Source organism: Manacus candei, unplaced genomic scaffold (genome assembly GCF_025592945.1).
Source record: "Manacus candei isolate 608988 ecotype Guabito, Panama unplaced genomic scaffold, ASM2559294v1 h1tg000019l, whole genome shotgun sequence".
NCBI lineage: Eukaryota > Metazoa > Chordata > Aves > Passeriformes > Pipridae > Manacus > Manacus candei.
In genome coordinates this window covers 6,742,507-6,770,368 of record NW_026138067.1, presented here as the reverse complement: position 1 = coordinate 6,770,368, position 27,862 = coordinate 6,742,507, and the positions used below count along the sequence as shown (strand labels likewise).

The 27,862-nt window shown below is 36.8% G+C and overlaps 1 protein-coding gene across 2 annotated transcripts in view; it reads right to left on the bottom strand.

The window, feature by feature from the left end:
• ZFPM2 (zinc finger protein, FOG family member 2) overlaps positions 1-27,862 on the bottom strand; it is a 306,310-nt gene that overhangs the window by 91,775 nt on the left and 186,673 nt on the right. For both annotated transcript variants that reach the window (XM_051785155.1, XM_051785156.1), the window contains one exon: positions 16,027-16,138. In XM_051785155.1, coding sequence (XP_051641115.1) covers positions 16,027-16,138 — 112 coding nt within the window. The remainder of the gene's footprint in view (positions 1-16,026; positions 16,139-27,862) is intronic.

Here is a 27,862-nt window from a genome sequence, read left to right as displayed (position 1 = left end):
GCAGACTAGAACCTGAGAAGTATCAGAGAGACCTATGAACAACCTGACAGTTTAGAATAACACTATGTTTGGTCTCTTTTGTTGCCTTTCTGTATTTTCTTTTCTCCAAGAGAAACAGGTATTCACGATCCCTCAATTAAAAAAAAAAATCACATAATGCATTAAGATTGGACCAAAATTTTAATTAAGGAAGGGTACAATTCTGAAAAAAAAATTGTGTCAAACCAAGAATTACAACCTTCTCCCAAATCCAAATGCTAGTGTTTTCTGAAAAGTGTGAAACAACATCCAAATACAGAGCCATACGTCATTGTGATGTAAATGAAATACCAAAAAATTGTTGCTAGTATTTCAAGTATTAGTTTCTTCCCTCTATGAAATGATGATGACAAGTTTACCACAAATTTATTTTTACCTGAGGTCACACTAGCTCTACAACTAAGAACTGGAAAGATTTCAAGTTCTAAGGAGCTACTCTACAGAACTCACTTAGCAGTGAGTTGTCTATGGGGTAAGTAAGAATTTTATATTAAAATTTCCCAAAGCAAAAGTTATTTATGCTTGAAAAGGAAAAAAAAAAAGGACACATCAAATACATTCAGAAAAATTCCCACTTTTCTTACATAAATCTAATTAAATATTGCCATGTTACATGTCAGCACCTCGGACTCCAAGCATATATAAGTTATCAAAAATCTCACTGAGTAGTTACATTTCAACAATCCATCAATATGCTTCCAAATAATTCTTTATTCTCTTGACTCTTCATAGTAATAGATGCAAAGAGACATGTCAAGCATCCAAATCCTTCCTAAAAAATAAGGCTTGAAATGTTTGCTTCTTACCTCTTGCCTTAAAAGCATGCATACTGTTACTGCACATGTTACAAAGCATTTAAAGAACACTTCCACTCAAGAAAAATATTCCTGTATTTCAGTCGCAAATGCCTTAAAACATGCATTCATTATTTGGGCTGCTCAGACATGAAGAGCACTGTATAATTCTTTTTCTTTCTCATGTACAATTGCTTCATTTTATACTAAATATTCTGAGTAGACAATACAAAAGGATTTTGAAAATGCCACATCATATGCATGCTATTGCTCCACAAAACTTATTTAGTAGTCCAGCTATGTGTAGTTAAGTGCTAGATTATCACACATAAGCTCTTAAAACACAGACTGATGCATGCCATTTTAAAAGGGGAACAAAGGTAAAAATAATTAGGTAATCACATATTATCAAAAGGTTTGAATCCAGTTACTTCTAGCCGTTCCTTTTCATCACCTGAATTCTATGTAAAGTTCTATGTGCCTTCCCTTCCGGGTTTTAATTTGCCAAAGAGCCCTACTGGTAAGGCAATACTTAGTATCTATGATGAAGAGATGCCAAGGGACTTCTAAGTCCTTGCTGATGACCTTCCCTGTCTAGTGACAATTTTTTTCCATTTCTGGGGAGCAGAGTTCAGTATCTTTGGGTACATACAATTTATGGTATATTATACATGATAGAAAGGACTACTCAGAAGCTTGGTTCATTCTTTTTTGGACATTACCTCTGTGCACCTGAATTTCTGCAGAATAGGAAAATGAGGAAAGAAATGGGAACAGTGATTGAGGAAAATTATGGGATGGCTCCTTACTCTACCACATCAGTTTTATATCAGTAGATGCCAATGAAGGTAACTGACTATGATGCAAAATAAAAAAAAAAAGACAATGTATGAACCAAAGACTATATATTGAAAATATTTTAAACATCCCAAAAAATTAACAGCTGTTCTCTGTGTTAATAATACAGCTTAACTGGTCCACTGCTATGGGAAAAGTCAATTTTCCATAGAAAGATTATTTATATTAGGATAAAGTAAAATAATATAACAACCCTACAAGAATATTGGGTTTAAAACTCAGAGTTGTCTCTAACAATATCATAGGAAAATAAGATTGTTTCCTAAGTAATAATAAATTGTTTTTCCTCCAAGTAGAATTTTTTTTTCTTTTTGTGTCCTCCACTTATGGTTTTAGTCTACAAAAATGTTTAGCTTAGCAAATATTAACCCATCTTCATCTGACATGCCATATGAAAATAAGTAATAGGAAAAGGAATGGTGTATTTCTTTTTTGTTTTATTGTGTTCACTTGGGCATATGCATCCCACTAGCTAATTTTGTGGGGCTACAGCAAACAAATTAATTGCAACATGGATCAGAGGTAACCTTTTATCAGGATCTAAAAAATTGTTATTATGAAAGTGATATAGTTTGATGACTCAGGTGTTTGATTCATGGCAGACAGCTAAAATCTGTTCAGGTAATTTCCAAAAGACAAAATTAGATCCACATTTACTGTTAAAAACTTCAGGATCTCTCTTTTTTCTCCATTATCCAACGTTATGAGTAACAGTGGCTGGAGTCTGCCAACTGCAAATGCAAATTGACCCAACTTTTCTCCAGAAAGAAAGAAGGTACAGAAGTTAAGTAAAAACAAAGAATGCTGCTGGATATTAATGGCAGACTGTCATGCCAAAGTGTTCAAAGAAAATGTCTGCTAATCAGTTTCTATTGATTCCTCTGTAACATCAATGTCCCAGAGATGACACATGGGACGTGATACAGCCATCCAAGACTGACACACAAAAAAAGCAGTCCCGAACACAAGAATTTCCTTCAGTATCTTCAGCTTAAAGACCTACTCTTAGATCTCCTGTGTACCAGTTTAACACTGAAAAGAATCCTATTTAAGAAAATGCTCTTGTTAAGGAAAGTACTTCCCAATGGGTGCTTTTGGAGACATCTCTGACTCTAGAAACTGAATTGTCTCTGTACAATTAGACCTTTGAGTATTCAACTGTTCACAAGTTTAGACTTTGCAATAATTAGGAACACACTAGCACTAGGATCATTCTTCACTTCCCTGAATATGTTCATATGTTCTTAAAGAGAAGAAGGTCATGTATCAGCTCATCACTTTTTGGAATCTTCTAGCTGAATATATTATAGGGTTTTTTTAGGTGCAATTGATCCAAAATTAATTTTTTCTGTTTAACATCACTTAGAGGCATTTTTCTAAAGGAATGGAATGATGTTTCAGAAAGAACAATTTTTATGATGCTGTGGATCATTTTTTAAAGATATCAAAATACTTGGGCTGCTCAATATCCAAAGTTAATCCACTTATGTCCTAGATTATAAAATTAAGATCAAACCAAGAAAACAGAATGCAGAATATAGTTCCTTTTACACACATTTCTGTAGGACAGAATGAAGAGAAAATAAATAATGAAATTTAGGAAGTGTATCAAAAAAGACAGAGCAGTGCTACACATACATAAAGCTGAAGATCATGTTGTGGCAAGCCAGAAAATTGTTGTGCTTCACTTGTTATGGTACATTGGATATAATTGAGAAATAGCAGGCATGTACAAACCCACCATTCTCTCGACTCACTGCAGAGCTTCTGCCATTTAGGGATTTACATAGAAAGTACATGGAAAGAGAAAAAAAATGTATTTAAAGAGTCAGTCTCAGGAGATCTTCTGAGAGGTGCAAAGGACCAGAAGTGGCTTCCAAGAAAGCAATAAAACAGTTCATTCTTTAAACCACCATTAAAATTTCAACTTTTTCCCGAACTTAGCTAGTTAAACCCAAATAAAATACATAATACTTTGCATCATGAACAGTAAATTGCTCCTAGACCACTGGGTCATGAAAGACTCAGGATGGGGTTCTGAACCTATAGTCAATGCTTGTTTAGCCCTAATTAATTTCTACTTTAGGAGGGAACAAAATATAAAAGTCTCAAAGTCATACTTCAGACTACACTTCCCACCAAGGTAATCCACTGAAAAATATCATTGTTTGTGATTTTATACTTCATTTGGTCCAATGATAAATATAATTTAATTGAAGCTTAATCATAAAACTGGTTTAGCCATAGCAATCTGTCATTCTTATTTTAAATTTTCATTTAATTGTAACTTGAAAATGCATTTAAACCTTACATAGTTTAAATCCATTAAAATGCATGGGCAATCACCATAAAAGCAAGCCTGTCCACATTTAAAATAACAGACTATTAATAGAGGATGCATAGTGATCACTTGATGTGACCCTTCTTATTTCCTAGTGTAAAACATTGCCTTTTCATTACATACTTTTAAGTTCAACTGCACATCTTATAATGCCAGCAAATATTTTGTCTGGCCAAAGACACTGCTGCCTCCCCTGCATCTCAGATGCTTCCATTCTTACATATCTGAACATCTGTTTCAGCTAAAAGGCCAACCACAATACTTCATCTTAAGTTTTCAAGTTGAAGTTAGGGTATATAGAACCTGAATATACATAAATCTATGGGAGCTAATGAAATACATCCAGAGTCCTGAAGAAATTGGCTGATGTAGTGGCAAGTCACTCTCCATGATATTTGAAAAGTCATGGCAGTCAGGTTAAGACCCAGGTGACTGGAAAAGGAAATACATTGTATCCAGCTTTAAAAAGGGTATAAAGGAGGACTGTGGGAACTACTGACCTGTCAGTCTCACCTTTGTGCCTGGGAAGATTGTGGAACAGATCCTTCTAGAACTTAAACTAAGGAACACGAAGGACAGGGAGGTGATTCAAGACAGCCAGCACAGATTCACCAAGGGCAAGCCCTGCCTGACCAACCCAGTGGCCTTCTATAATGGAGTGACTTCATCAGCGGACAAGGAATTGTTTAAAAATGTCATTTATTTGGACTCGTGTAAAGCCTTTGACATGGTCCCCCACAACATCCCTCTCTCTAAACTGGAGAGAAATGGATTCCATGACTGGACTGCTGGATGAGGTAGTGGTCAACAGCTCAGAGTCCCAATGGACATCACTGACATGTGGTGTCCCTCAGGGGTCCGTATTGGGACCAGTGATATTTAATATCTTCATTAATAACAGTTATACAGTGTACGCTCAGCAATTTTGCAGACAATACCATGCTGAGTGGTGCAGATGAGACATCCAAAGGCTGAGATGCCATTCAGAAGGACCTGAACAAGCCTGAGAAGTGGGTCCATGGGAATCTCATGAGGTTTAATAAGACCAAGTACAAGGTGCTGAACCTGTGCCAGGGCAACCCCCACTACCAATACAGGCTGGGGCATGAAAAGATCAAGAGCAGCCCTGCTGAGAAGGACTTGGGGGTGCTGGTGGATGAGAGGCTGGACATGAGCCAACAATATGCACTTGCAGCTCAGAAAGCCAAATGTATCCTGAGATGCACCCAAAGCAGTGCGGGCAGCAGGGCGAGGGAGGTGATTCTGCCCCTCTATTCCACTCTGGTGAGATCCCACCTGGAGTGCTGTGTCCAGCTCTGGGTTCCCCAGCACAGGAAGGACATTGACCTGTTGGAGTGAGTCCAGAGGAGGGCCACCAAGGTTAGAGGGATGGAGAACCTCTTCTACAAGGAAAGACTAGGAGAATTGAGTTTGTTCAGCTTGGAGAAGAGAAGGCTTTGGGGTGGCCTAATTGTGGCCTTCCAGTAACTGAACGAAGCCCACAAGAAAGATGGAGAGGGACCTTTTACAAGGGCATGTAGTGACAGGACAAGGGGGAATGGTTTCAAACTGAAAAAGAGTAATTTTAGACTAGATACCAGGAAAAAAATTATCTTCTGTGAGGGTGGTGAGGCACTGGAAGAGGTTGCCCAGAGAAGTTGTGGATGCCTCATCCATGGAAATTTTTAAGTGCAGTCTGGATGGATTTCTGGGCAACTCGGTATAGTGAAAGGTGTCCCTGTTCACAGCAGGGGGATTAGAACTAGGTGATCTTTGAGGTCCTTCCAACGCAGGCCCTTCCATGATTCTATGATTTATATTAGTAAATTCCTATTAACCCAATGATCCTCAGTTTTCTCATAAATGTCTTTCATCTGTTCGGATCTTGAAATTAGTGCACTGTCCTAACTGTAAAAGAAAAATTTCAATTTATGTGTGTTTCTACATCACCACTGTCTCAAACAAGAATTCCTCATTCACTGAAATAATGTTACAGAGAGCAGTAGTATTATCTGACTGTGCATTTTGATTTTTTAAATAAAAAGTTACAATGGTTATTAAATACATCTGATTAAGTCTGAATAAACCTCTCTTCTAATGTTTCTAACACAATCTAACTTTTCAATATTCTTTTTACATTGATTTGCACTCCCTAAAACATATATGTTTTTCTCTACTGTCTTCTGTTTTCACCATTTTATTGCAAAACTAACATTCTTCTGTAATTTATAAAGCTAACAGTAGTAATTTTCTTGAACTTTAAAAATGTTAGCTAGGACTTATTCTTTCTATCTTCTAAACTCTTTTACAAATAATATTTCCTCCCAACAGCTTCTAACCTGCGATAGTATAATTGCTCAGAATAGCTGGAGCCGCCCATGCAAAAGTATATACTGCAGCTATAGGAAGAGATTTCACACCTTTCTGTAGCTTGAGTGAAACCCTAATTGAGGCCCAAGGTTTTGGTTTTTATTGTTATAGATTTATATGCATGTATCCATGTGTATATACCTGTATACTATGATATTATCATAGAAAATTATCTTGGGTGCAAATTCTGCTCCAGAAACAAGCCTTGGTTCTGCATGCCACTGACCAATTCAGTCATGTACATCACCACTCAGTTACAGAACATCTCTACTAAATCTTCTTCAACATTGCAACTAACTTCAAGTATCATAATTTAAGCACACTCTAGCTTAAAAGAGTTTCTGTTTCACAGCGTCACATTGCCCCACATGCCCCAACAGAATTAAACTAAAACAAGAAACAAAAAAAAAAAATCTAAAATAGCATTTTTCTCTGTGCTTTTTCAAAAGAAATTACATTTTTAAAAAACTGCTAAGTTTTATCCGTGTTAGCAGTAACAGGGGCTTCCTTAGATATTAAACCAACATTGAAGCAGGTTGCAACTTCTTCATACTTTCTTCAGTTTTCTTCAGAGAAGACTAAAACAGTGAGAAGACTAATGGATGCTCCAGCCCTGATGAGAAGAGGGGCAGCTGAAGGCACTGTGAGCATCCTGCCTCAAGTACATTTTGCACTATGCTGGAGTTCTTTCCATAACCTCTGGTCTCCCTTCTCCCCATTTCACTATACACACTTCATAACCTGCCTCAAAAAACAGGGTGCAATTACCATTGCATTAGGAAAAATAGATGTGTTCTGCAGTGCTGGCCTCAGCACCACGGCACCCTGCTGTGAAGTCCTGCTCCTTGTAGCCTCTGCCTACAGTACTGAGCAGTGCTGGAATGCCATGGGAGAAGGAGAGAAATGCTGACATCGATCTTTGTATCAGAGAGTACACAGATTGATCCCTAGGATCAATAGAGAGGTCAGGATTCAGTCACACATGATCCCTAGCTACAGCTCTTAAATAATTCCTGAAAGACAATGGAGGGAGATATATGTATGGATGTGACCAAGGGTTATACCTTGATCCCATTTTCTGTTTAAGGAGACCTACACACCAGAAGAACTTTTTTTCAATTCCTTTCAGCTCTAAATCCATTTTCCTGAGCATAAAACAAATCTCAGTGTCTCTGGTATTGCAACAGAAGCTATCAATTTCCCTTAATATATACATTGCTTTTAGACTTCACTAATGTTAGTAAGTCTCTTTAAGCTCCTAAATTAACAATGAGAACAAAAAAAGCACATATTGCTTTTAAAAGTAACACAGATTCTAAATATCATCAATAAATAAGGTAGGATCAGAAATATGACTACGGAATTTGGGAAGAGAGAGCTCCTGTTGTCTGTGTAAGCAAGCACAGGAATCACCTGCTGGAGTCTCCAGAGTAGCAAGAATAGGAGCTTAGGGACTTATAATAAATCACTGACTTGCAGGTCAATTAAGTGGCCAAAAAACACTCGAATGCCAGTCATGGTGCCATAATAATGGCCTCGCTTGTAAGCTGCTAAAGACAAAACACATCCAACATGATTTTAACATTGCATCCCAGGCAGCCCAGCTCCACAGCCCACTTGGACATCACGGCTGCACATCACAGGTTTTCCTTGGAGCTTGGTACCTTGAATATAAAAGAGTCTTCCTTTAATTATTACCACTAGGCATAAACCATAAGGTAAGGGACACAGAATTCTCACACTGCACTGTCCATTATACACATAGCTACCTTGAAAGGGAGAAGAATATATTTCTACATTTTTCAGCTTTTGCTTGTACATGGCACACCATTAGTTTGCCTTGTATCACAAATACAAATTTGATAGGAATCACTATAAAACAGGCTGCAGATTAATCCAGCCCCCTTTCCTCACATACAGACATTTTATACTTAGCACCAATCGAGTTGCCTGAAAAGAATGACCCAGGTTTGATATTAGGCTTCTAGGTCATGGTTTCACCTTGACAACAGCTCTTTCATTTCAAGCAGTAACATTTGCCAGGATCCCTAAGGTGTTTTCATTTTTGTCAAGAAGTGTAGGAGAAAAAAAAGTATGAAAAAAATGATAAATCTTAATTCATAAGCTACAGGACTATCTCTGTGTCTCCAGCACAAAACTTCAAATCCAATTCAGGACCTGGATGTGTATTAGAAGTCTGCAGATTTAAACCTTGTCCACCATGATCAAACTGGATTTATGGAGCATCATAACTCTCCAGACACCATCCAGCAGCTTATTAATTTAATAGACTCCTGTCCATTCCATGATGTTCCTGCCCTGACAGTCTCTCAAGATAAGGTGAAAGCCTTTTGACAGGACAGAGTGCATATATATTTTCTTCTGTTTTCTTGTGGATGGGGTTGTCGACAACTTGAAATGTGTGGCTCAGCAAATTTGTTTTTTTTTTCTTCCCTCTTGCTTTGCAGGGAAGATGACAGAGGTAATGGAACCATGAGCACCAAGGGTCACAAGGTTATTGCAGTCTACGTAGCATAACGGATACAAAACCCAATTTAATTAAAAATAAAATACATTTAGCATCTATATCACATCCTGAAAATAAGGACAATATTTTTCTTTAACTGATTTCTGAATGACTGATTCTACTGAAATTGACTTAGAAAAATGAGGGACAAATACATATATTGAAAAAAATTAAAAAATCTCTGCATTCTGTTTACATTTATTGCTGCCAGTGGTCTCAACGGTTGAGGTAATATTTCTTTTCACATGGTCACAATAGGAAGTACATATTGGGCTTCTTTTCCATCTTGAATATCTCGTAGGTGACTTATAGAATCAGTGTACAATTTTTTAAATCTTCAGTCCAAAAAATATAATTCTGTGCAAATCATGTCAGTATTCTGCCTATTTTCTTGTCTCTTCAAATGAAAAACAATTCCAATTTCAAACTACGAAATAAACTGCATAATAAGTGATAAGAAGAACATAAGAAAAAGAGACCCAAAACAATATACATACAAAAACAACCTAAAAAAAATTTGGCTGACACGTAAATGTAATTCAAGCAAAATGTAATTTTGTTCAATAATGAACAAAAGCATTTTCATGTTGGAAGTAGAAATATAGTTGTACATCTGCATTTCTTGTCATTTTCCCTTTATTATCTACATGCTTAGAATTTAAAGGCCATGTAATAATTCACTGTATGCTATTATATACATATCCATAAAGATGCATAAAACAACCTTTTTATTGTAGGTAATTAAGACAATATACAAGGCCCTGACCTCTAACTCCCTAAAGTAGAAAACTGCCCATTGGATCTATTTGTAGAGGTAAAAAATAAAAATAAGGAAAAAGTACAGTCCTGCTTCCTGAGTTCTTTGAAGTGGAATAGTGTTTGAATTAAGTCTACAACACTGTGTCTGCCATAAGCAATAAGGACCACTAGTGATGGGGACAAAATATTTTCTTCTGTGGCCAGCAAGGAAATTACCAGGACTGATTTGCAATAGTTTCGTTTGCAATGGTGCCATTTGGCATCCTGCCTTCTCAACATCCCTGCAAAACCAAACATGGAGCCTGACGTCTACTTGCCTACCAATCACTCCCAGTATGTTTGTATCACGACACACTCTTCCAATGACTGTGAAAGCAGATATATCATTCCATGTAAGCATTATACACATAATTATAACTCTATTAAGAAATACTTTGCAATTTTTCAGTATTGTGAAAAAGAAATCTAAAACAAGCTCTTTCATGGACCTTTGATATTCAGGTAAGTGTCAGATGTATGCTGTTGAAAACTCAGATATTTTTGTCAGTGGATACAAAGAAAAACAAAAACCTTTAGCACCACCAAAGGCTTCAGCACGTTGTTTAGCTATTGGAGGCATCCAGTAGGACAGGAGATACTGCAGTTTTCTGATTGTCCATGTGGAACAGACTAAGTAAATTCACTCGATTTGCTTTTAATAGTATGTGGAAAGAAGCCCCTTGCAATCTAAAATATATGCCCCAAGTTAACCTTCGGCCTACTAAACAACTTGTTCTCTGACCCAGACCAAATTATACTCATACTCTAATGCAGCAGTGTTTAAACTCCTTATGATGTTTGACCTGTGTCTCATTAAGGTCCTTGATGCTGTATGTTGTGGTGCAATGTACCATTACATTGCCTGAAGTTTGAGGGACAAAAAAAGAGTATTTGCTGGTTGAAAACTCTTTTGCTCAGGAAAACATGGTATCAAGGATCTCACAGAACAATCAAGAAAAGTAATCCTCTGTCACTAAAGGAAAATTTAAGAGCCTTTCTGTTCCAACACTTGAATTTTTCTGCATGTTAAAAATTAGAATGTTTATTTTAAATTAGTAAAATTAATTAAAAATTGCCTTCAATTTTTACTAGTAATTTCATGTGACCTTTTCACAGTGTTTGTGTCTTCAACATACAGCACATACATCAGCTAAATAACTCACCCCAGTGCCAGTGAATTTAGTAAAGAATTAGGTATTTCCTGACTTATTTTAAGTGAACCATGGGACCATGCAGCCAGTGGAAGCCCCAGAAGGGTCAAGCACAGCTCTCCACCTCTAGCCCCAACTTCTGCCCTGCCCTCTCCACTCTGCTGCCTTTCCTTGAGCTGCTATTTATAAATCAGCTACATGACACAGTTTCAGTGTGGGCAGCTGTCATTTTAACTAATATCATCCTGTAAATCCACACTAACAGGCTTCTTCTCTGTTGTGATTGGAGAATAGACTTTCTTGGGCAGCTTTCAAAAGCTGCATCTGTTTGATCAAGCACCCATCCCTTAGCTGTGTGGAGCAGCACTCCCCCGCATTCACTCCTCCCTCTCCCCATTTTTGTGTTCACCAAAAGAAAATGACAATTCTTGGATCTCACCCTTAGGCAACATTCTCCCTAGCAAGGATTTTGTTATAGTTGCTCAGTGGGCATTGACTGTGATTTCACTTATGGAGACATGGAGGCTTTTTATGGCATTTGGTATCATGTGTCTGCACCACTGGCACAATTAACAGGAGCATCCTGTGGAATCACTTACGAAGATGTCATGCAGTGCCTGTGGAACCGCGCTGGGGTGAGGATGGGTTTTCTCCTCCAGCATCCTCTCAGAAATAACGAAGGGCATAAACTATTCAGTGAGGCCAGGCAGAGGAGGAAATAACATCCATAAATCACTAATGGAAATGCAAAACCGAACACTGCCTCACACAAACTGAGACAATTGCTGGCTTAAGAAGTGTGCTGTGGCTCCCTCCTTTTTGGCAGCCACACCTGACCCCATCCCACCACCCCATGTACCAGCACCCATCCCTCTCTCTCCAAGGGGTAGCCTGCCAAGTGGTCATTTTCTGATTTGGGCTTTGCAGCAGGAGAAGTGCCCCACGGCCCCACCTGGCCGGCAGCATGCTCAGTGGTACACAACGCAACCCAGCCGGCCCGGACACACGTTACACATGTTGGTTTTCCTGCACAGAGTTATCCTGTGGTGCTCTGCAATCAATTACTGTTATACCACCATCATTAATAATTTTCTTAATGAAAATGATTCTGTTGATCTCCGTTGTATTTTAATTATCAGAGTTAAGCATAATTACACTGCAGCTCTGAGCTGGCATGTAGACTCCTTTAGGGCGCAATTTTGTTTTAACACACTGATAATGTAATTTTACATTGTGTCAGTTGTTTAGTTATTATCCAGTCGTACAATTCCGCTGTATTCCTGATAACAGATAATAACCTTAGCACCTCCTATATCCTGAAGTCATTTAAAAAGCAATATTGGAATTTCACAACTAGCTAACTTAATCGCCTTATGATTTTATAATTCCCACAGCTAAATATTTGTACAGACACCCTGTTTTAACAATGCCACTAAACATATGGTATCCATACATTTCACATAAATGGTTTAAATACTATCTAGGAAAATGTCTGTTATATGAGCATGGTTTTTAGTCTGTGCAACTGTGTTTTTTACACTGTTTCTATTCTGGTCAGTCAAAATTTAATTTTTAAAATTGTTGCCGTCCTAGTGAGAGGTTTGTAGTAAATACCCCAGCCCCCTCCTAGCTTGTGAGGTGACTCCTACCTGTGGTCTTAGAGATTTTCCAGGTCTGGTGAACAACTCTGTAAGGCACGAATGTTTCTCAAGTACACCATTTGGCAGTTGACCATACAGTTCATGCATCTATACTTTCTAACAGTATATCTTGCCTGAATTACACTGTAGCTGTTTTTAAAAATAACACATTTATAATTCTAGATAAGCTAAAATTCATAAAATCTGTCTCTCAAATCTCAGTTTCTAGGACATATCTCAAATTAGTGAATAGACTGTTTTTGAAACATAAGAGAAGTTTGAGGTAAATATTGAAAAAAAGAGCATTTTTTTTAGAAATATAATTACAGTTGTAAAAGTTTCCTTGTCGTAGTATTGGGGAAAGGTAGTTACAAAAATACAGGTAGTGATCCTAGACTAAGTAGAATAATTAGAATACCACTAATTTCAAATGCTGAATATTTATTTCATAGCTATTCACTCTGAATGTATTCTGATGTGCGTTTTTTAATAACTGTTTTCCTCATCTAAAGATTTGTGATTCCACTGTAATAACTCAGCAACATAATCCTATATGTGTACATCACATATATATACACATACATATGCACACACACTTTCTGTGTTTGCTTGTTTAGAGAAAATATTTTATGGAGAACATTGAAGGGAAATAGGGAGTTAGTTGGCCAGCGCAAATTCTTTTTTAATAAAACCTGCATTCTAGGCTCCTATCCCCATGATTATTCTGTGTGCAGTATGTGGGTGATTACAGTGCTCAAAATGTCTAGTGAACTGGAAATCAGACTAACATTCCTATGTTCTTCTGAAAGATCTGGGGAAAATTCTGCTCTCAAAGATATCACTGTAATAAGATAAAAGGAAATATGGCATGTGCTTCTGAGTCAGCAACTGATCGACCAGCACCATGTACTTCTAGCCAATTCTAAACTTATCTTCCTCTTAGAAATGTGCCTATTTACTCCACTCATCTCATCTTGAATATAGTATGGAAAACAGCTTCCAGGTGACCAAATCTGCTACATAGACAATTCCACACATTTGTTCAGCTAACTGCTTTCAGAAATAACAATGTATTGCTAAGCAAACTAACAAAATTATACACATGCAACTACAACATAACATCGAATTACAGCTACATGCCAGCTGACACCGTTTCATTAGAAGTAATGGCACTGTAGGAGACAGAAAGCTAACACAAATCAAAGCAATGTAATCTGGAATGATGAGATACAAATTGAAGGAAGAAACATTATTCTATTTATTTATTTTACCATCTTCTATTTGACATTGTTTTGTGATCCAAGTCAATTAATCTTTCTAGTACAAAAATCCCAGCAGAGCTCAAGGCAAGAGTAGGTGCTTAATGACTGACAGAACAGCCACCTCAAAGTGAAAAGAGAGGAACAGAATGCAGTGAAGGCAAAGCATATCTGTAACTTATTTCCTGCATTAATTTAGTGAAGTAGCAGGTTTTAAACATGTATTTATCCTCAAATTTACCCTCAACTTTAGTTATAACAGATATCTCTGGTAAAGACAATAGAATTCACCATGAGTATTGTGTAACTGTCTCATCATACCTTGTTAACCAAATAACTAGTATAATCAGTGAAAAAGAATCCATCACCTTTGAATGAAAAAACTAATGTTTTAGGCTAATCATATTGTATCAAACTGAAGCAAGTTCTCAGTATTTGACAAAAAAAAATGTATTTCAGTAAAATAAATCTGACAGATAGCACTGAAACTGTCTAATGAATTAGTTAGTGTTAGTAAAGTACTTTGAAGATGAAAAGTCCAACTGGTAAATATGTGCTAAAGAATGTAATACTTGATAAGATATCATCCTAAGGGAATTTGCAGAAGCTATATTTTGGAGGGAAAGTAGTTTCCCATTACATTAAAACATTGTTGCAGGAAAGTTTGCCTGTGATCATTCAACACTATGAACAGCAAACTGCAGCTCTGGAGTCATGAGAAAAGCTTCACTGCGTTCGTTACTCAGAGCACTTTGCTGCTTCTTCCACTTGGGCTGCAATCAGCAAGCTGTAAAGGGAGGGCAGCTCAACTCTTTTTAGATCTGAGCCCAGTTCTCTAGTACTGCAGGTGTTTCAGGTTGTAGAATGAATGTGTTGACATTCTGTAATTATAATAGAAAGAATTTATAAGACCCTGGTGTGCGAATCATTTTTAACATGCAAATTCCCTGTTTTCAGCGTTTCAACTTTCAAAGGCTTGTGGCAGTTTAAAAGCAATCCTCTTATAAGTGTATAAATTGCAATGATTATAGGAACAAGTTGTAATTGTTTCTAGTAAGTTTTTAGGAGTCTTTGATGTTATGATTAGTGTTTTGTATGTTAATATATTGATATGGATGCTTATTTGCCTGGATGCTTGTATGCTGAAATGGTCACTAGGTTGCCTCAGCAAACAAATCTTTGATCTCAGTAGGTCTGTTCGGTTAGAAATAAAACCTAAAAGAAATTAAACAAGAACAGTGCATGTTCTGAAGTATTCACAAAGTGCTGAGATTGGTGATTGAAATACAAGGAGGGAAAGTCATAGTTTTGCAACCTGATCTTTAGGGTGAATGCCAAACACGGCTACACTAAGTTATTTTTATTCCATATATTCAAGTGGTGGTTTTTTTATCTTTTTTTTTTTTTTTTTTAACATACTGTAATGATTCCATAACTGCATTTAAAAGCTTTCACAGTGACTGACCGGACAGTGTGGTGCATAGTCCATGGTGCTACGGACTGAACCTGAGACTCTTTGGGTTGTTTAAAGATGCAAGACAAAAGCCTTTGCATCTTGAACCAAAGGAGCTGTTAGCTGTGGTAGGTTAGATAAAGCAAGTTTGGTCGGGAGCCTCATAAGAACTTGTACTGGCTTGAGCAAATCTGACAATTCACATAAGATGGAAGTGCTACCCATTACGATGAGCCAATACATTTCAGTGAAGCATCATCACATCAAGCTACTACACAGAGACTGGAATGTCAGAGGTGACAACCCTGAAACCCAGTTCCAGTTATCCTCTGTTACCATGCTGACATAAAGTCTTTTCATAGTCCAGTCAAGTCCTCGCTCTTCTTATAAAACTGGATTTCAGTTAGTAGTCTACAATGTAACATAACGTAACATGGAGAAATGATATCCAGTACGCCCAATAAAATGCCCAAAAGAATTCATCTATTCAAAGTGTATAGATTTTACTGATGTTTTCCAAGGGGCACTAACTCTCAGAGAGAAATGGATGGTATGTCTTATGCCATCTGATGTCCTTCAGTGTTTAAAAAGTGTTTAATAAACTGCAGAGACTATGTGAGGTTTTTATACAACTAAAATTAAAAACAAAAGGTAAAACCAGAACGTGGGAGGAAAATGATAGAGAAAACTGACATTAAGGGGAGATATATTATTAATTTTCCTATTATGCAACAGGTATATGTTTGTCTCAGTAGCTCACACAGGAAAGTAAAGAAAAAAATAAGCATGTGTTTACCTTTGCTGTACACAATGCAGTTGTTTTTGTTGTCTTCTACTCCTTGCCAAGTCACATCCAGCAACCACTTGGGGCCAGCAGTCAGTACCATAGGGACTGAAGCCTTTGTCTTCTGTAGGAAGGACGATAACAAACAGATGCCATTTGCTTGCCTTGATTAAGAACTTGAATATTAATAGTAATAATAATTTTATTTGCAAACAACAAAAGCTCCAAATCCATCAGCCAAGTTCTTATTCCTCTGCCTCAGGATTTTTTTTAAGAAGACACAAGCAGGAAGCTTTAGTTCTTTCATTGACTGAATGGTGAAACTATTATCAAGGATTTTTCCGAATGATATTGGATCAGATCTCCAAGATTAAGCAGATCTCTGGTGGCTGAGAATTATAAAGGGAATGCAGATGACTTTCACAGCAAAGAGCCAAGTGTTTAGAAGTGAACTTTAGACACATTGTACATTATTATCAACAGGATCTCACTATTTCCTGAAACAGACAGGAAAGAATTTAAAGAATCGGTATCCATTTCAAAGATCTGTCCTGGGTAACATCTATATTATCATAGGAAATAGTTGTGAATGGATAATGGAATTTTCCCTCCTTTGCTATGTGTTGATATGTGATTTTACTATGTCTGAAATCATAATAATGCTAAATATTCACTGGACTTTGTCTCCACAAAGACTAAAATACAAGTTGCATTAATCCATTGAAAGGCTCAAAAGTAAAGCATGGTATTACCACACCTGAAAGGCATGGAGTCAATTTAATAAAACCATCTCCTGTCCATATTTCATACTCTATATTTAGAGAATTTGGTATTTGAGGACCTAAGGCAGAGGCCTCAAATTTATTAACATTTAACTCCCGTGGGCAATCCTGAGTTTGTCAGTATGTGGCACTGAGATGACACTTAGGCTTCTGTCATTCACAGTTCTTTTTCTCTGTATCAAGAAAGAAACCACAACAGAGAGTACAAACTACAACAGTCACAACATAACTTTTAATCGTTTTTTTTTCCCACAATATAATTCTGTCCAAGACATTCCAACCTTCTGTAAGAGAATTTAGTTATTATTATATTCCACCAATAATTCTCTAGTTGGCTCCACTTACATTCTATTGTGATATGACTAAGAGAGTAAAAAAAATATAGATACAGAAAATCATAATGGACTTTCCAGATGCTTTGGCCACATTTATTAGCTATGACTGTTCTAGAAATGTAGTGAAGTATAAAGAGTTACCACAGAACCTACTGAACTCAAAAATATACAGGAAAATACTTATTGAAAATAAGATATTATTGAAAATGTTTTAGTTACATAAGATATAATTAATAATTGTATAAAATATATAGTTACTATAATTATGATATACCAATATTTTAATAATGATTATAGAAAAATATATATTAAATATCACAGTTCTTCATAATTCAGGGGTTTTTTATCTTTTCAAGTTCCAGTAATGCTTTATCAAAGATAGTACTTTTTACTTAATTTTCACTTCAGATTTTGCATTTTTCATACAAATGTTTGGGCATAAGTCAAGCTTCATCTATATGCACTCCATGACATTATTCATCCTCCATAAGTATTGGAAAAAACAGGTAGAAATGATAAATAAAATTAGGAGAAAGGAATGTAACATCTAGCAAAAACATACTTACCTAGTGTAAAAATACTGAAACCAGAGACATGCAATGTCTCAGTTCCTAATACTGCTTTTCCTAAGGGAAGTTGCAGAAAGTATGTTTGCTAGAGTCAACGCAGCTGCATGCACTTATATTCTGAATTTACATTCTAATTAATAACTGATCGATAAACAAGACAATTTTATTAATTTATAAAAAATTTGGTTATATTCCTATGTAAATTATCAAGAATCCTGATATTATCAGTTATGAAATCAGTGCAAAGTATTTACATATGGACTGCATAGAAAATAATGATGTAAACAAGGCATGAACCAAAAAAGAGTTGCAAGAGGTGAGATGAAAGGTAATCGAACTATCATCTCTATCTTCTATTATAGAAAAGTCTGGACTTCAGTGTAATTTACACCAAAACAGTGCTAAGGCTGCCATGGAAACAATGAAAAGTAGCTATTTCTCACACACCTGAGAATCATACCCGAATTAAATACAAGCTGTAACATGAATTGTTAGTAACCACGGCTTCACAGCAATAATGTGGAGGAGGATCAGGACATGTTCCTACCACTTGCTGCATTTCTCCAACTGCCATTTCAGTTAAACCTTTAACATGTTTTTGTGCTTATATGTGCTCTCAGTCTCTGGTAATCCCACATACAATCAAAAGACAGTGAAATATTATCCAGCTAGTGAACTTTTACAAGTACACCATAAATGATTAAGACATTCAAACAAGAGTTTTTTTTCCCTAAGTTGGTGGCCAAGTTGAAAAGCAGAACAAACCAAAATTACATCTTTTAAGTGCCAAAGGGATCATCTATTTAATTTTCACAAGATCTCATTTCTATTTCTGGTTTTTTCTTTGCAGACGTCTGACATTACATTGAGTCTCTTCCATCTTTAAGGGTATTTATCTGCATTAAGGTGGTATCAAAAAAAAGCCTCAAATAATATCAGGATCTTCTTGTGCTGGGCAATAGTTTATTATCTACATAGTCAGGACAAATAATACACCCTGGGAAAGGATTATACTTAACCACATACTGCTAAAGAAGAATGAGATGCAGAGATACCATTTGACTTTCTCATGGAGATTAGTTCCTCCTTTAGTAAAGGGGTGGACTTAGTCCCAGGTCACCACCCCAGTTTTCTCCAGACAAGGCAAGGAGCCCAGGCAGGTGCCTTATCCCTTCTGAGGCAAAGCAGGGACAGCAGCAGGTAGACTGAGCACCAGCAGTCAGCATATGTGTCTGCTTTGCCATTCCCCATTTACAGGGCTTTTTTGAAACTTAAAGAACTACATGGTTATCGCTAAATTAGCTTCCAGGTTGGCTTGGCAGTAAAACTCTTAATCAGCTCTGCAGTTGTAAGTGGTCTCTAAGCACTAGAGATAGACTGGAGGAGGAACAGGGTGTTTTGTTTCACAGCTCTTCTAGCCTAGAAGAACTGGTGGACACCTCAAAAGAATTTCCTATTCTCTCATAGCTCTGCGCCCAAGCTGCACAGATATGTAAATAAACTTCTTTTAATATGAAAGTGAAACTTCACAAGGCCCTGGCTGCTTGTAAAGCTTGGCAGCTCCACTGAAGGATATGAGCCATGGCTTGTCTTTGATGCACCTCACAGCCATACTATGTGAGCTGTAAGGCAAGTCAGGACCATGGCAGCAGTTCTTGGGATCTGGCATCCTGTGAGGTTCACACGTTCATAGGAGGTGTTCACCACCGAAAGAGGATTGCTCTTGTTGTGCCTTATTACACAGCAAGAACTGAAGCAAGCCTGCTGATTCAGGAAAGGCCATTTCCTTAAAATGGTTAAAATGAAAAGACCCCAGTTCAAGATAACAAGAAGCTATGGTTAAATCAGTCATGCCTTTATCACCTCAAGATTAGACTACTGCAATGCGCTATACCTGAGGCTACATTTTAAATCCATTTGAAAGCTGAAGCGGGTGCAGAATGCTGCAACCCGCTTCTAAAGCAGGATATCGTGCTTTGAGCGCATTACACCAGTGCTTTTTAATCTGCACTAAGTGTCTGTGGGATTTAAGGCACTGGTTACAATCTATGAAGCCTGGGACCTGCCTGTTTGAGATACCTAATTGAGACCTGCCAGGTCCTTTGTCTGAACTGTACAACCATGGCTGAGAACCACCGAGGAACATGAAAAAAGGCTTTCTTAGCTTGACATAGAAGAAAGTCTTCGCAAGGCATGTTCTTCATGATAGCTCTTCACCTTTGGGACATCATCCCCCTTGAAGTAGTTCATGCACTGAGTTCATGCACTCTCACAGAGTTCTATGAAAATCATCCTGTCATTCATGAGATATACTTGTCATACTGTAAAATTTAGTTGGTCATTCCCAAAATAGTGGAGGTAGGTGTTACCTACTTTATGCTGTTGGGGTTTTTTTACAGTGCTATTAGGAATAACTCTAGCATAAGAAAGGTACCTTTTTACACAAAAAAAAGCTTTCTTGTCACAGGAGCAATAATATTTCAACTGCTTAGAAATAAGAATTCAAAAACCAAACATAATTTAATTTCTCCCTCCAAAAGAACTGCTACACACTGGTCAAAAGCTTACAAAACATCCTGCCTACTGCCTATGTATAATCACAGGGCTCTACTAACGTGGATGTCTGTAAGATGGGGCCATACAGTAGTAGCCTCACATTTTATAAATGAGGGCACATTATAAAACCACAGTATTGTTCACTGCTCTACACTACCTAAGTGTGCATTCTATACTTGAGTAATTTTTACCTGAAAATGCAATTTCTGCTAATGTCTTTGTGCCATAACTAGACAAATTTGACAAGGACAAGCAGGGTCAAAACTGTGATCTCTCAGGAAACAATTAGAATCAGCTAATGAGGATAAAAGAGGTCAGGCAGGCATCCACTTTTTACTAACCTTTGAAGCAACTGGACAAACAAGAGAGGTAACCCTCAATAAATGTTTATATTCAGTCAAGAGGTTAATGGAGATAAAAATAGCCATCACAGCAGGCTGAAAACAGTTTTGCACTCTTGCTAAAGGAATCAGTGCTGACAAGTAACATTAGATGGGCTCTTTCCTGAAGACATTTCTAACATATGATGTGTGTGGCCTGGTAGAAACTTGAGGAAACCTCGATGTTGAAGAGAAATACAGTATGATCAAGTAGTTCGAAGTCTGTGAAATTCTCATGTTAAATGCCAGATAGGTGCTAGCTGTTTCCCAAGAAGCTGTGCTGAAGCAAGAAACAGGTACTGAGCTACTGAGCTCATGTTCAGTAAGTTACTGTGACACAACTATCCTGTCCAAGGCACGGCATTCTAAGAAGCGTTCGACATTATTTAAGGAGATGTACTGATACCCAGGGGCTGTCTTTCCAATTGTATTTTGGTTCCTGCAAACAGATTTTCTTTCTAAATCTACGAAAGAGCCTTACTACCCATGAAAGATACAGAAGGTTACCAAGATGTCTTCGTGCCCTTTGAGAAAGTTCTCATGCCCCACTGTGTAGTGTTATTTTATGTAGTCAATTAAAACAAAGAGTATACAGTGAGGGGAGCTGTAAATATACCTCAGGTGCCTTCAGATACAAGTATGGGATAGTAAAACATCAGCTAATACACCAATGGAGGTTTCTACTTTGAAATTCAATTTAAATTCAATTGGATCATCACAGGGTTGACACCTCACATGCTGAAACTGCAGAACATCCCCTCTAGAGAGGTTAAGTTCAACTTTGATGGTCACCATATTCAATACAGCAATTTATAAGCTCATCAAATCAGTTCATCTGGGAAGGTCTCCTAAGAGTCATTCTGGACCAAGCAATAGAAGAGATTTGTATAGGTCTCAGACTATACCAAATATTAATTAATATTTGTTTTAAGATGTTTTTGAATAATAAGAAGAGTGATAACTCCATTTTATCACCTCACACTTACACTGTCTGTCTCAATGTATTTCTTTACCATACAACTGGTTATAAATTCATCAAGTCCTAAAACAATGTCATCTAAACAGCTCAGTGGACAGATACAGATACGCATTTTGTGGTTAATTTGTATGCAATCAGCTGGACTGTCTTTCCATTTCTGTATCTTCCTTGAAAAATCTTAAGTTTTTTCCAAGGAGGATTCAGTCTTGGAAGAACAGTTATCTCAAAGGCTTTTCTAGAAAACCTGCCAGTCAAGGCCTGTGGCAGCACTTAACAGTGCCACGTCTTTATCTTTTGGACATGCAGAGGCAACTCCTCTCCACTCACACAACACTGGAGATGTCAGGAGGTTTTCAATGTTGTGGTTCCATGCTGATGACAACATCACCAAATAAAGCAAAGGCATGGCAGTCTCCAGCCTGTAAACACCCACCCAGGAATCTTGCAATTGCATCAGGATTTCAGCTTTCCCAGCCTCCAATATGTCTGTTGGTGAGATCTTGAAACTTAAACTAAGTGCAAAAGAAATTTTGCAGTCCTTAGTCCTTGTGGTTGAAAAAAAAACCCAACCCAAAAACTTTGAAAACCTGATACAAACATAATGAATTTAGTTAATTTCACCTAAATCTGTAGAGACCCTGGGATAACTGAGTTACTACTTTACAGCTTTATAGGATCCAGTGTTTCAGAGGAGTGTTCAAGTACCATCTGTCAGATACCCATCTACATGAAGAGAGTCAAGAGTATACAAGAACCTGTATACCCACACAGACAAATTGTTGCTTGTGATGGGCCATGAAACTACTGGTGGAAAAAAGAAAGAAGTTACTTCTCAGTATCTTTTTTGGTGATAACAGAAGAAAAAGAATTGGTAACATTTGAAGAGGCTGGTCAAATCAAAGCCTTTTAATGTTTCAAATACAAATAAGGGGGGAAAAATGTACACACAGATGGAATCCCAACAGACAGCTGGGATTCCCTGCAACTGAGAAACCCTGTTGTTTACCCCAAGAGATCATCACTTGTCAAGTGACAAAACTGAACATACATTTCACCATGTATCTATCACCACTATGTACATTTCATCCACAAACCTAAAGCGGACCAAAGAAATTATTCAAACAAAAAAACCTCACACTCCAGGTATGTTAATATTTTCCAATGCTTGTCAGGATTTCAGTACGATTCCAAATTTTTTATTGCTATCAAATATGCCTTCCTGATGTAAATTAAATGTGCACTAAACATGGGGATCATTTTGTGTTACCTAGCTAGAATGCATTTTTTTTCAAATCTGTAAAACAAACAAAATCAAATGTCACTGTAACTTAGGTACAAAGTAATGCTGTCAAAAGCAACTTCAGTTTGTTCTATTTAATCCAGGATGTCCTTAAAATTCATCTTCAAATTTAAACCAGGAAGGTTTAAATTAATCCAGATACTATAGCACTTCGTCCTAGCTGAGAGTCTTGGTGATTTCTTCTGACTGCTCCTGTGGCCCTGGAGGAGGTGACAATCAATTCATTGGAACAGGAATGGAAAAGCTGGAAACTGGATCTCTGAACACTCAATGATCTTCCACTGCCCATATCACCCTGTCTTGACAGACTTTCTACTCCCGTCCTTCTCTCCTATTAAGTCTTCATCTGGCTTCACTCCACAGCTGCTCCTCCCCTGCCCTGTCCTCCCACCTTTTCTTTTTCCCCCATTGTATATATACCTAACTATGTATAGGTAACTTCTCCCTTTCTCAAAGAGCATGGGATGGATAGCAGTGTATTTTGCCTTGACTTTCTCATTTTATTTTTCCTATTACACTCTGTCCTGTTCATTTTGTTCCTTGGGAAAGCAGTATATATATATTTATTGTGTGTTTACACGATGACCAGAGTCAAGAAATCATATTCTTAGTCAATGCTGTGATGAGTATAAACATGATGAGGATATTCTGCAAGTTGACAACTCTAAGTGAATCATATCTGTTGTGGTGAGTTGATACCTGTGGGTAGCATGTGCCCTGTCAGTGTGTCTTAGCACTCGGGTATCTGCCACGGGTGTTGAACCTTTCTGCTTTACTGTAAAGTTGAATACTTTGGATAATACTATTTCAGAGATGACATACACCTGTACTGATAAAATCACACACTATATAACTTATCTTTAGACAAGATATAATGCAGTGCTGCTTGCACACTTTCACACTGAATTATCAGTGCGTTTTTCCTAGTGGATTAACCTCACCTGTAAATTATTGTCTACTCTATGAATTTCATCTCTTTCTCTGCTAATGAGACCATGCTGATATTTGCCAGTACACACTTGTTGAATGCACTTGCTTGAATGTAACTTCTTTCACTTTTGCTAAACATTTCTCATGAAAGATAGATGAATCCTCTGCTTCTATGGCTCAGCTGCAACTCTGCAAACGTTGAGTTTACGCTGGACAGGCTGAGGGACTAAACTCTGGGATAAACCATCCCTGGTAAGCTTCTGACAATTGGTCTATTACTTTGCACAAATATCGTTTGGGTTTGGGGTAGTTAATGTGACAGCAGATATTCCAGATGACCAAGGGGACAATTACGGAGGTTTTTCTAGAAGACATGAAGGCATTTATATTGCATATGGATTAATGATGCCTGGTCCCATGATCCAGCTATTTACACAGATACCATTCACCATGATTGTTGCATCTACAGATTAGTTAAAGTATGATATGGAATAATAACTGTTTTAGAGAAATTTTGTAATTTTTTCTCTGTTATACTTTTTCTTATTCTGGAATGGATGACTTAAACCACCTTTTCCAGAAGTCCAAATTTCATGTATCACATGTTTATTTTTATCTAAAAAATAGAAAAAGGAGTAGCAACAGGACAAGGAGGAATGGCTTTAAACTGAAAGACGGTATGTTTAGATTAGATATAAGGAAGAAATTCTTCAGTATGAGAATGGTGAGGCACTGGCACAGGTTGCTCAGAGGAGAAGATTCCTCATCCCTGGAAGTGTTCAAACTCAGACCAGACGGTGCTTTGAGTAACCTCATGTAGTGGCAGTTATCCCTGCCCATGTCAGGGGGCTTGGAACTAGATGATCTTTAAGGTCCCTTTCAATCCAAACCATTCTATGATTCTATGAATCCATTAAAAATACAAAAATTAAAAAAGGACATGCATAAAGCCTTCTATAAAGCATCAATTACACAGAACTACAGATTAGCTAGTTATAGATTCTGCTTATTATATATTATTATTACTTTGTTTGGAACTGCAAACACAGGTTGTGTATTTTACTTTAGAAAAGTGAATGTTTTTGTCATGAATGGTGAATAAGTCATGATTTAGCAGCAGTAAAAGACAATGGCTTTTTTAGTTCTATCTTTTTTTTTTTTTTTGCTCAGAACCCAAGAGATAGAAAACAAAAAGTTCTTTGTATATGCTTGTCCAATGTTTTAACTGTATAAACCAATGCAGCTCTATTAGGATTACACTTCTAATAAATATTGTGAGGAGTTTACAAAATATATATTTAATACAAAGGCATTGTAGACAATGGTGTAGGTATTGCAGTGTAATTCTCTTGATGATGCATCACACAATACTTGAACTCCAGTGGTGCACACGCTGAATGCACACAAAATATTATATATAAATTCCTACCTAACTAATTTGAAAGCAAATTGGGAAATAGAAAAAAAATCTTCTATGTATTTCTTAAGGACTTTTTAAGACTTTATGCTTGTTTTTATTAGGCTTTTTTAATATATCTTTACCAGGAGGAAACATTTTACTTTAAAGTAAGAATCTAAATCCAATATATAATCCTCTGCCCAAATTTCATACTTGTTAATATAGCATAATCATTTAAGGTAGAAGTTTAACGCATGATTCGACAACCAGAAGTCTACATGTATGACTTTGATTAATTATTTTTAGTTCAGTTAAAACATCCCAGTTTATCTCCTTTTAAGATTATCCTTGACATATTTAGAAATCCTAATGCAGATTTTATGGCCCACACCTATCCCTGATGGTGCTAATGGACTAGAAATAATGAATCATTCTAATTTGGATGAAAGGACCACACAACATTGTGGCAGTCCTTTAGAGAATTAAGGCTCAATTCTGATCTTCTAGACTTATGAATGCGTTTTTGGGATTAGGCCGCGTATCTGTACATCTGTTGAGTCTCAAGGGGTGTATACTCAGCTAAGTATTCTGACCTTCCAATGTACTGTATCAAATGTGTGGCCTTGGGATATGAAAGGATTTGATTGCAACTGTATTTTAACACTGACTTAATATATAATTATGGGGTAAAACCTAATTCCTCCTTACATCTTCATGTAGAAAATTCCTTCACTATTAAGCAGACACTAGGATATTTTTTACCCAGCAAGTACGATAGCAAATGGAAGAAATTGAAACATCCGCCCAGGATAATGTAAAATCAAGGACAATCTTCTTAGGAATGGCTTTAAAGTCAGCTTCTTGTGTCTGTAAAACAAATTTAAATTATCTTCTGTGAGTGTGTTGCTAGCTGGCATGCTGTTGCATTATGCACGATACTTTCTTGTTTATGTAAAAATAAACTGGAACAAGGTTCCTTTAGTGATTTTCACTGTTACTCTATGCTCTCTTGTTTACAAGTAATAAGGAGAGCAATTAACTTTACACACACATTGTATATAATACTGATGGGAAAGTTTGCAAATAACTGGAATCTTCACTTATTTTATATTCACTTGTAATTTCTATTTTTCTAGTCTATGAAAGATAGAATGTTGTAAAATTTCCTTTAGCTCGTTAAACTTTCCTAAGATATGCATAGTGTTTTCACGCAAAAATTTTATTTTTTTTCCCACTGAAAATCCCTTCCCAAATACTATCAGTGAAAAACACCTTCAAAATATTAAAAGAGACTTCACAAGAAAATAAGTTCAACAGATTTTAACATATGACTATGCAACATTTTAGGGGTTTTAATCTTTCTTCTATATCACCAAATTCTGTATAGATTTTTAAATAAATAACAGTGGTATAGTTAAATGATTAATATGGGAATTTCAAAGAAAATACATTCCCAAATTCTGTGCTCTCTCATCAATATGATCTTTCTCAGATCTGAATTACGGATTCATGTTCTTTATCATTTCAGAAGGCTTGGACCAAGAAGAGAAACTGAACCTTTACCTTGCAAGCAGTTACTTTCTTCCAGTTGAAGAATCTGCTACACATAAGCAGGAAATTTTTTCCTTGCTCCCTTAAAAGCCTGAGGATTTTATTTTACTGTTCTCACACAAAAATGAAAAAGAAGTTCCCTAAAATGCCCAATGGCAGATTAAAAGGATCCTAATTTTTTGTAGTTTGTATGACATAGTTGTGTAACACAGCTCTCATATAAATTGTTTCAGTGTGCTGATTATATGCAGCATGACTAAGAACTGCAACAATGCAAGTTTCCATGAAAAAAAAGTTTTCAAAGAATGGGTGAAGGTCCTTCACTGGGATTGGAGATAAAGATGGAGAGTCCAGCAGCAGAACTGGTGAGTACGGGGCTCTGGTTCCAGTAAGACTCAACAAACAGCTCAGATCAGAATCTAAAGTCCAGGAAAACAGCCTGTAGCTTCGAGATTAGCTTTCTCACACTATTCCTGAGTTAAGCCAGTACAAACATCATCATGAATGCATAATTATGATTACGCACTACACTATGCATAATAGATCTTAAAATCTGGAAACAAAGAAGTAGTGTAGGAATGCTGTTTTAAGGCTTTTGGTTTTGAACACAATGAAGCTGGTGTAAGGGTGAGACTTTCCATAAGTAAAAAACAGGTCCAAGAAAATACATTTGACTTGGAAAATTCATACAGATACTTATGAAACATTTACACATAAAAGAAGGGGTAAAAGGGAGACAGGGACCTGTTTTTATGTTTATAACTTGAAAATAACAATGAATGAAGCCCAAACCCCTCCCATTTTAACGCAGAAAAACCCTATCACTTAGAATAAGTAACAATAGACAAAGACACTGGCAGCTTGGCAATTTTATTTAAAGGATCTTATTCTCAGAAAGAAATAAATTGATTTTTTGAAATTCTTTGCAGTAAGAGTTTGACTACGAACCAATGTTCATTTCTGGGACTGATAGATATACACAGGCTGGTATCCTAAGTTTAAATGACAGTATTGACAAAAGAGCGATATAGCTTTCTTAAAAGGAGCTGATGGATTCATTGACTTTC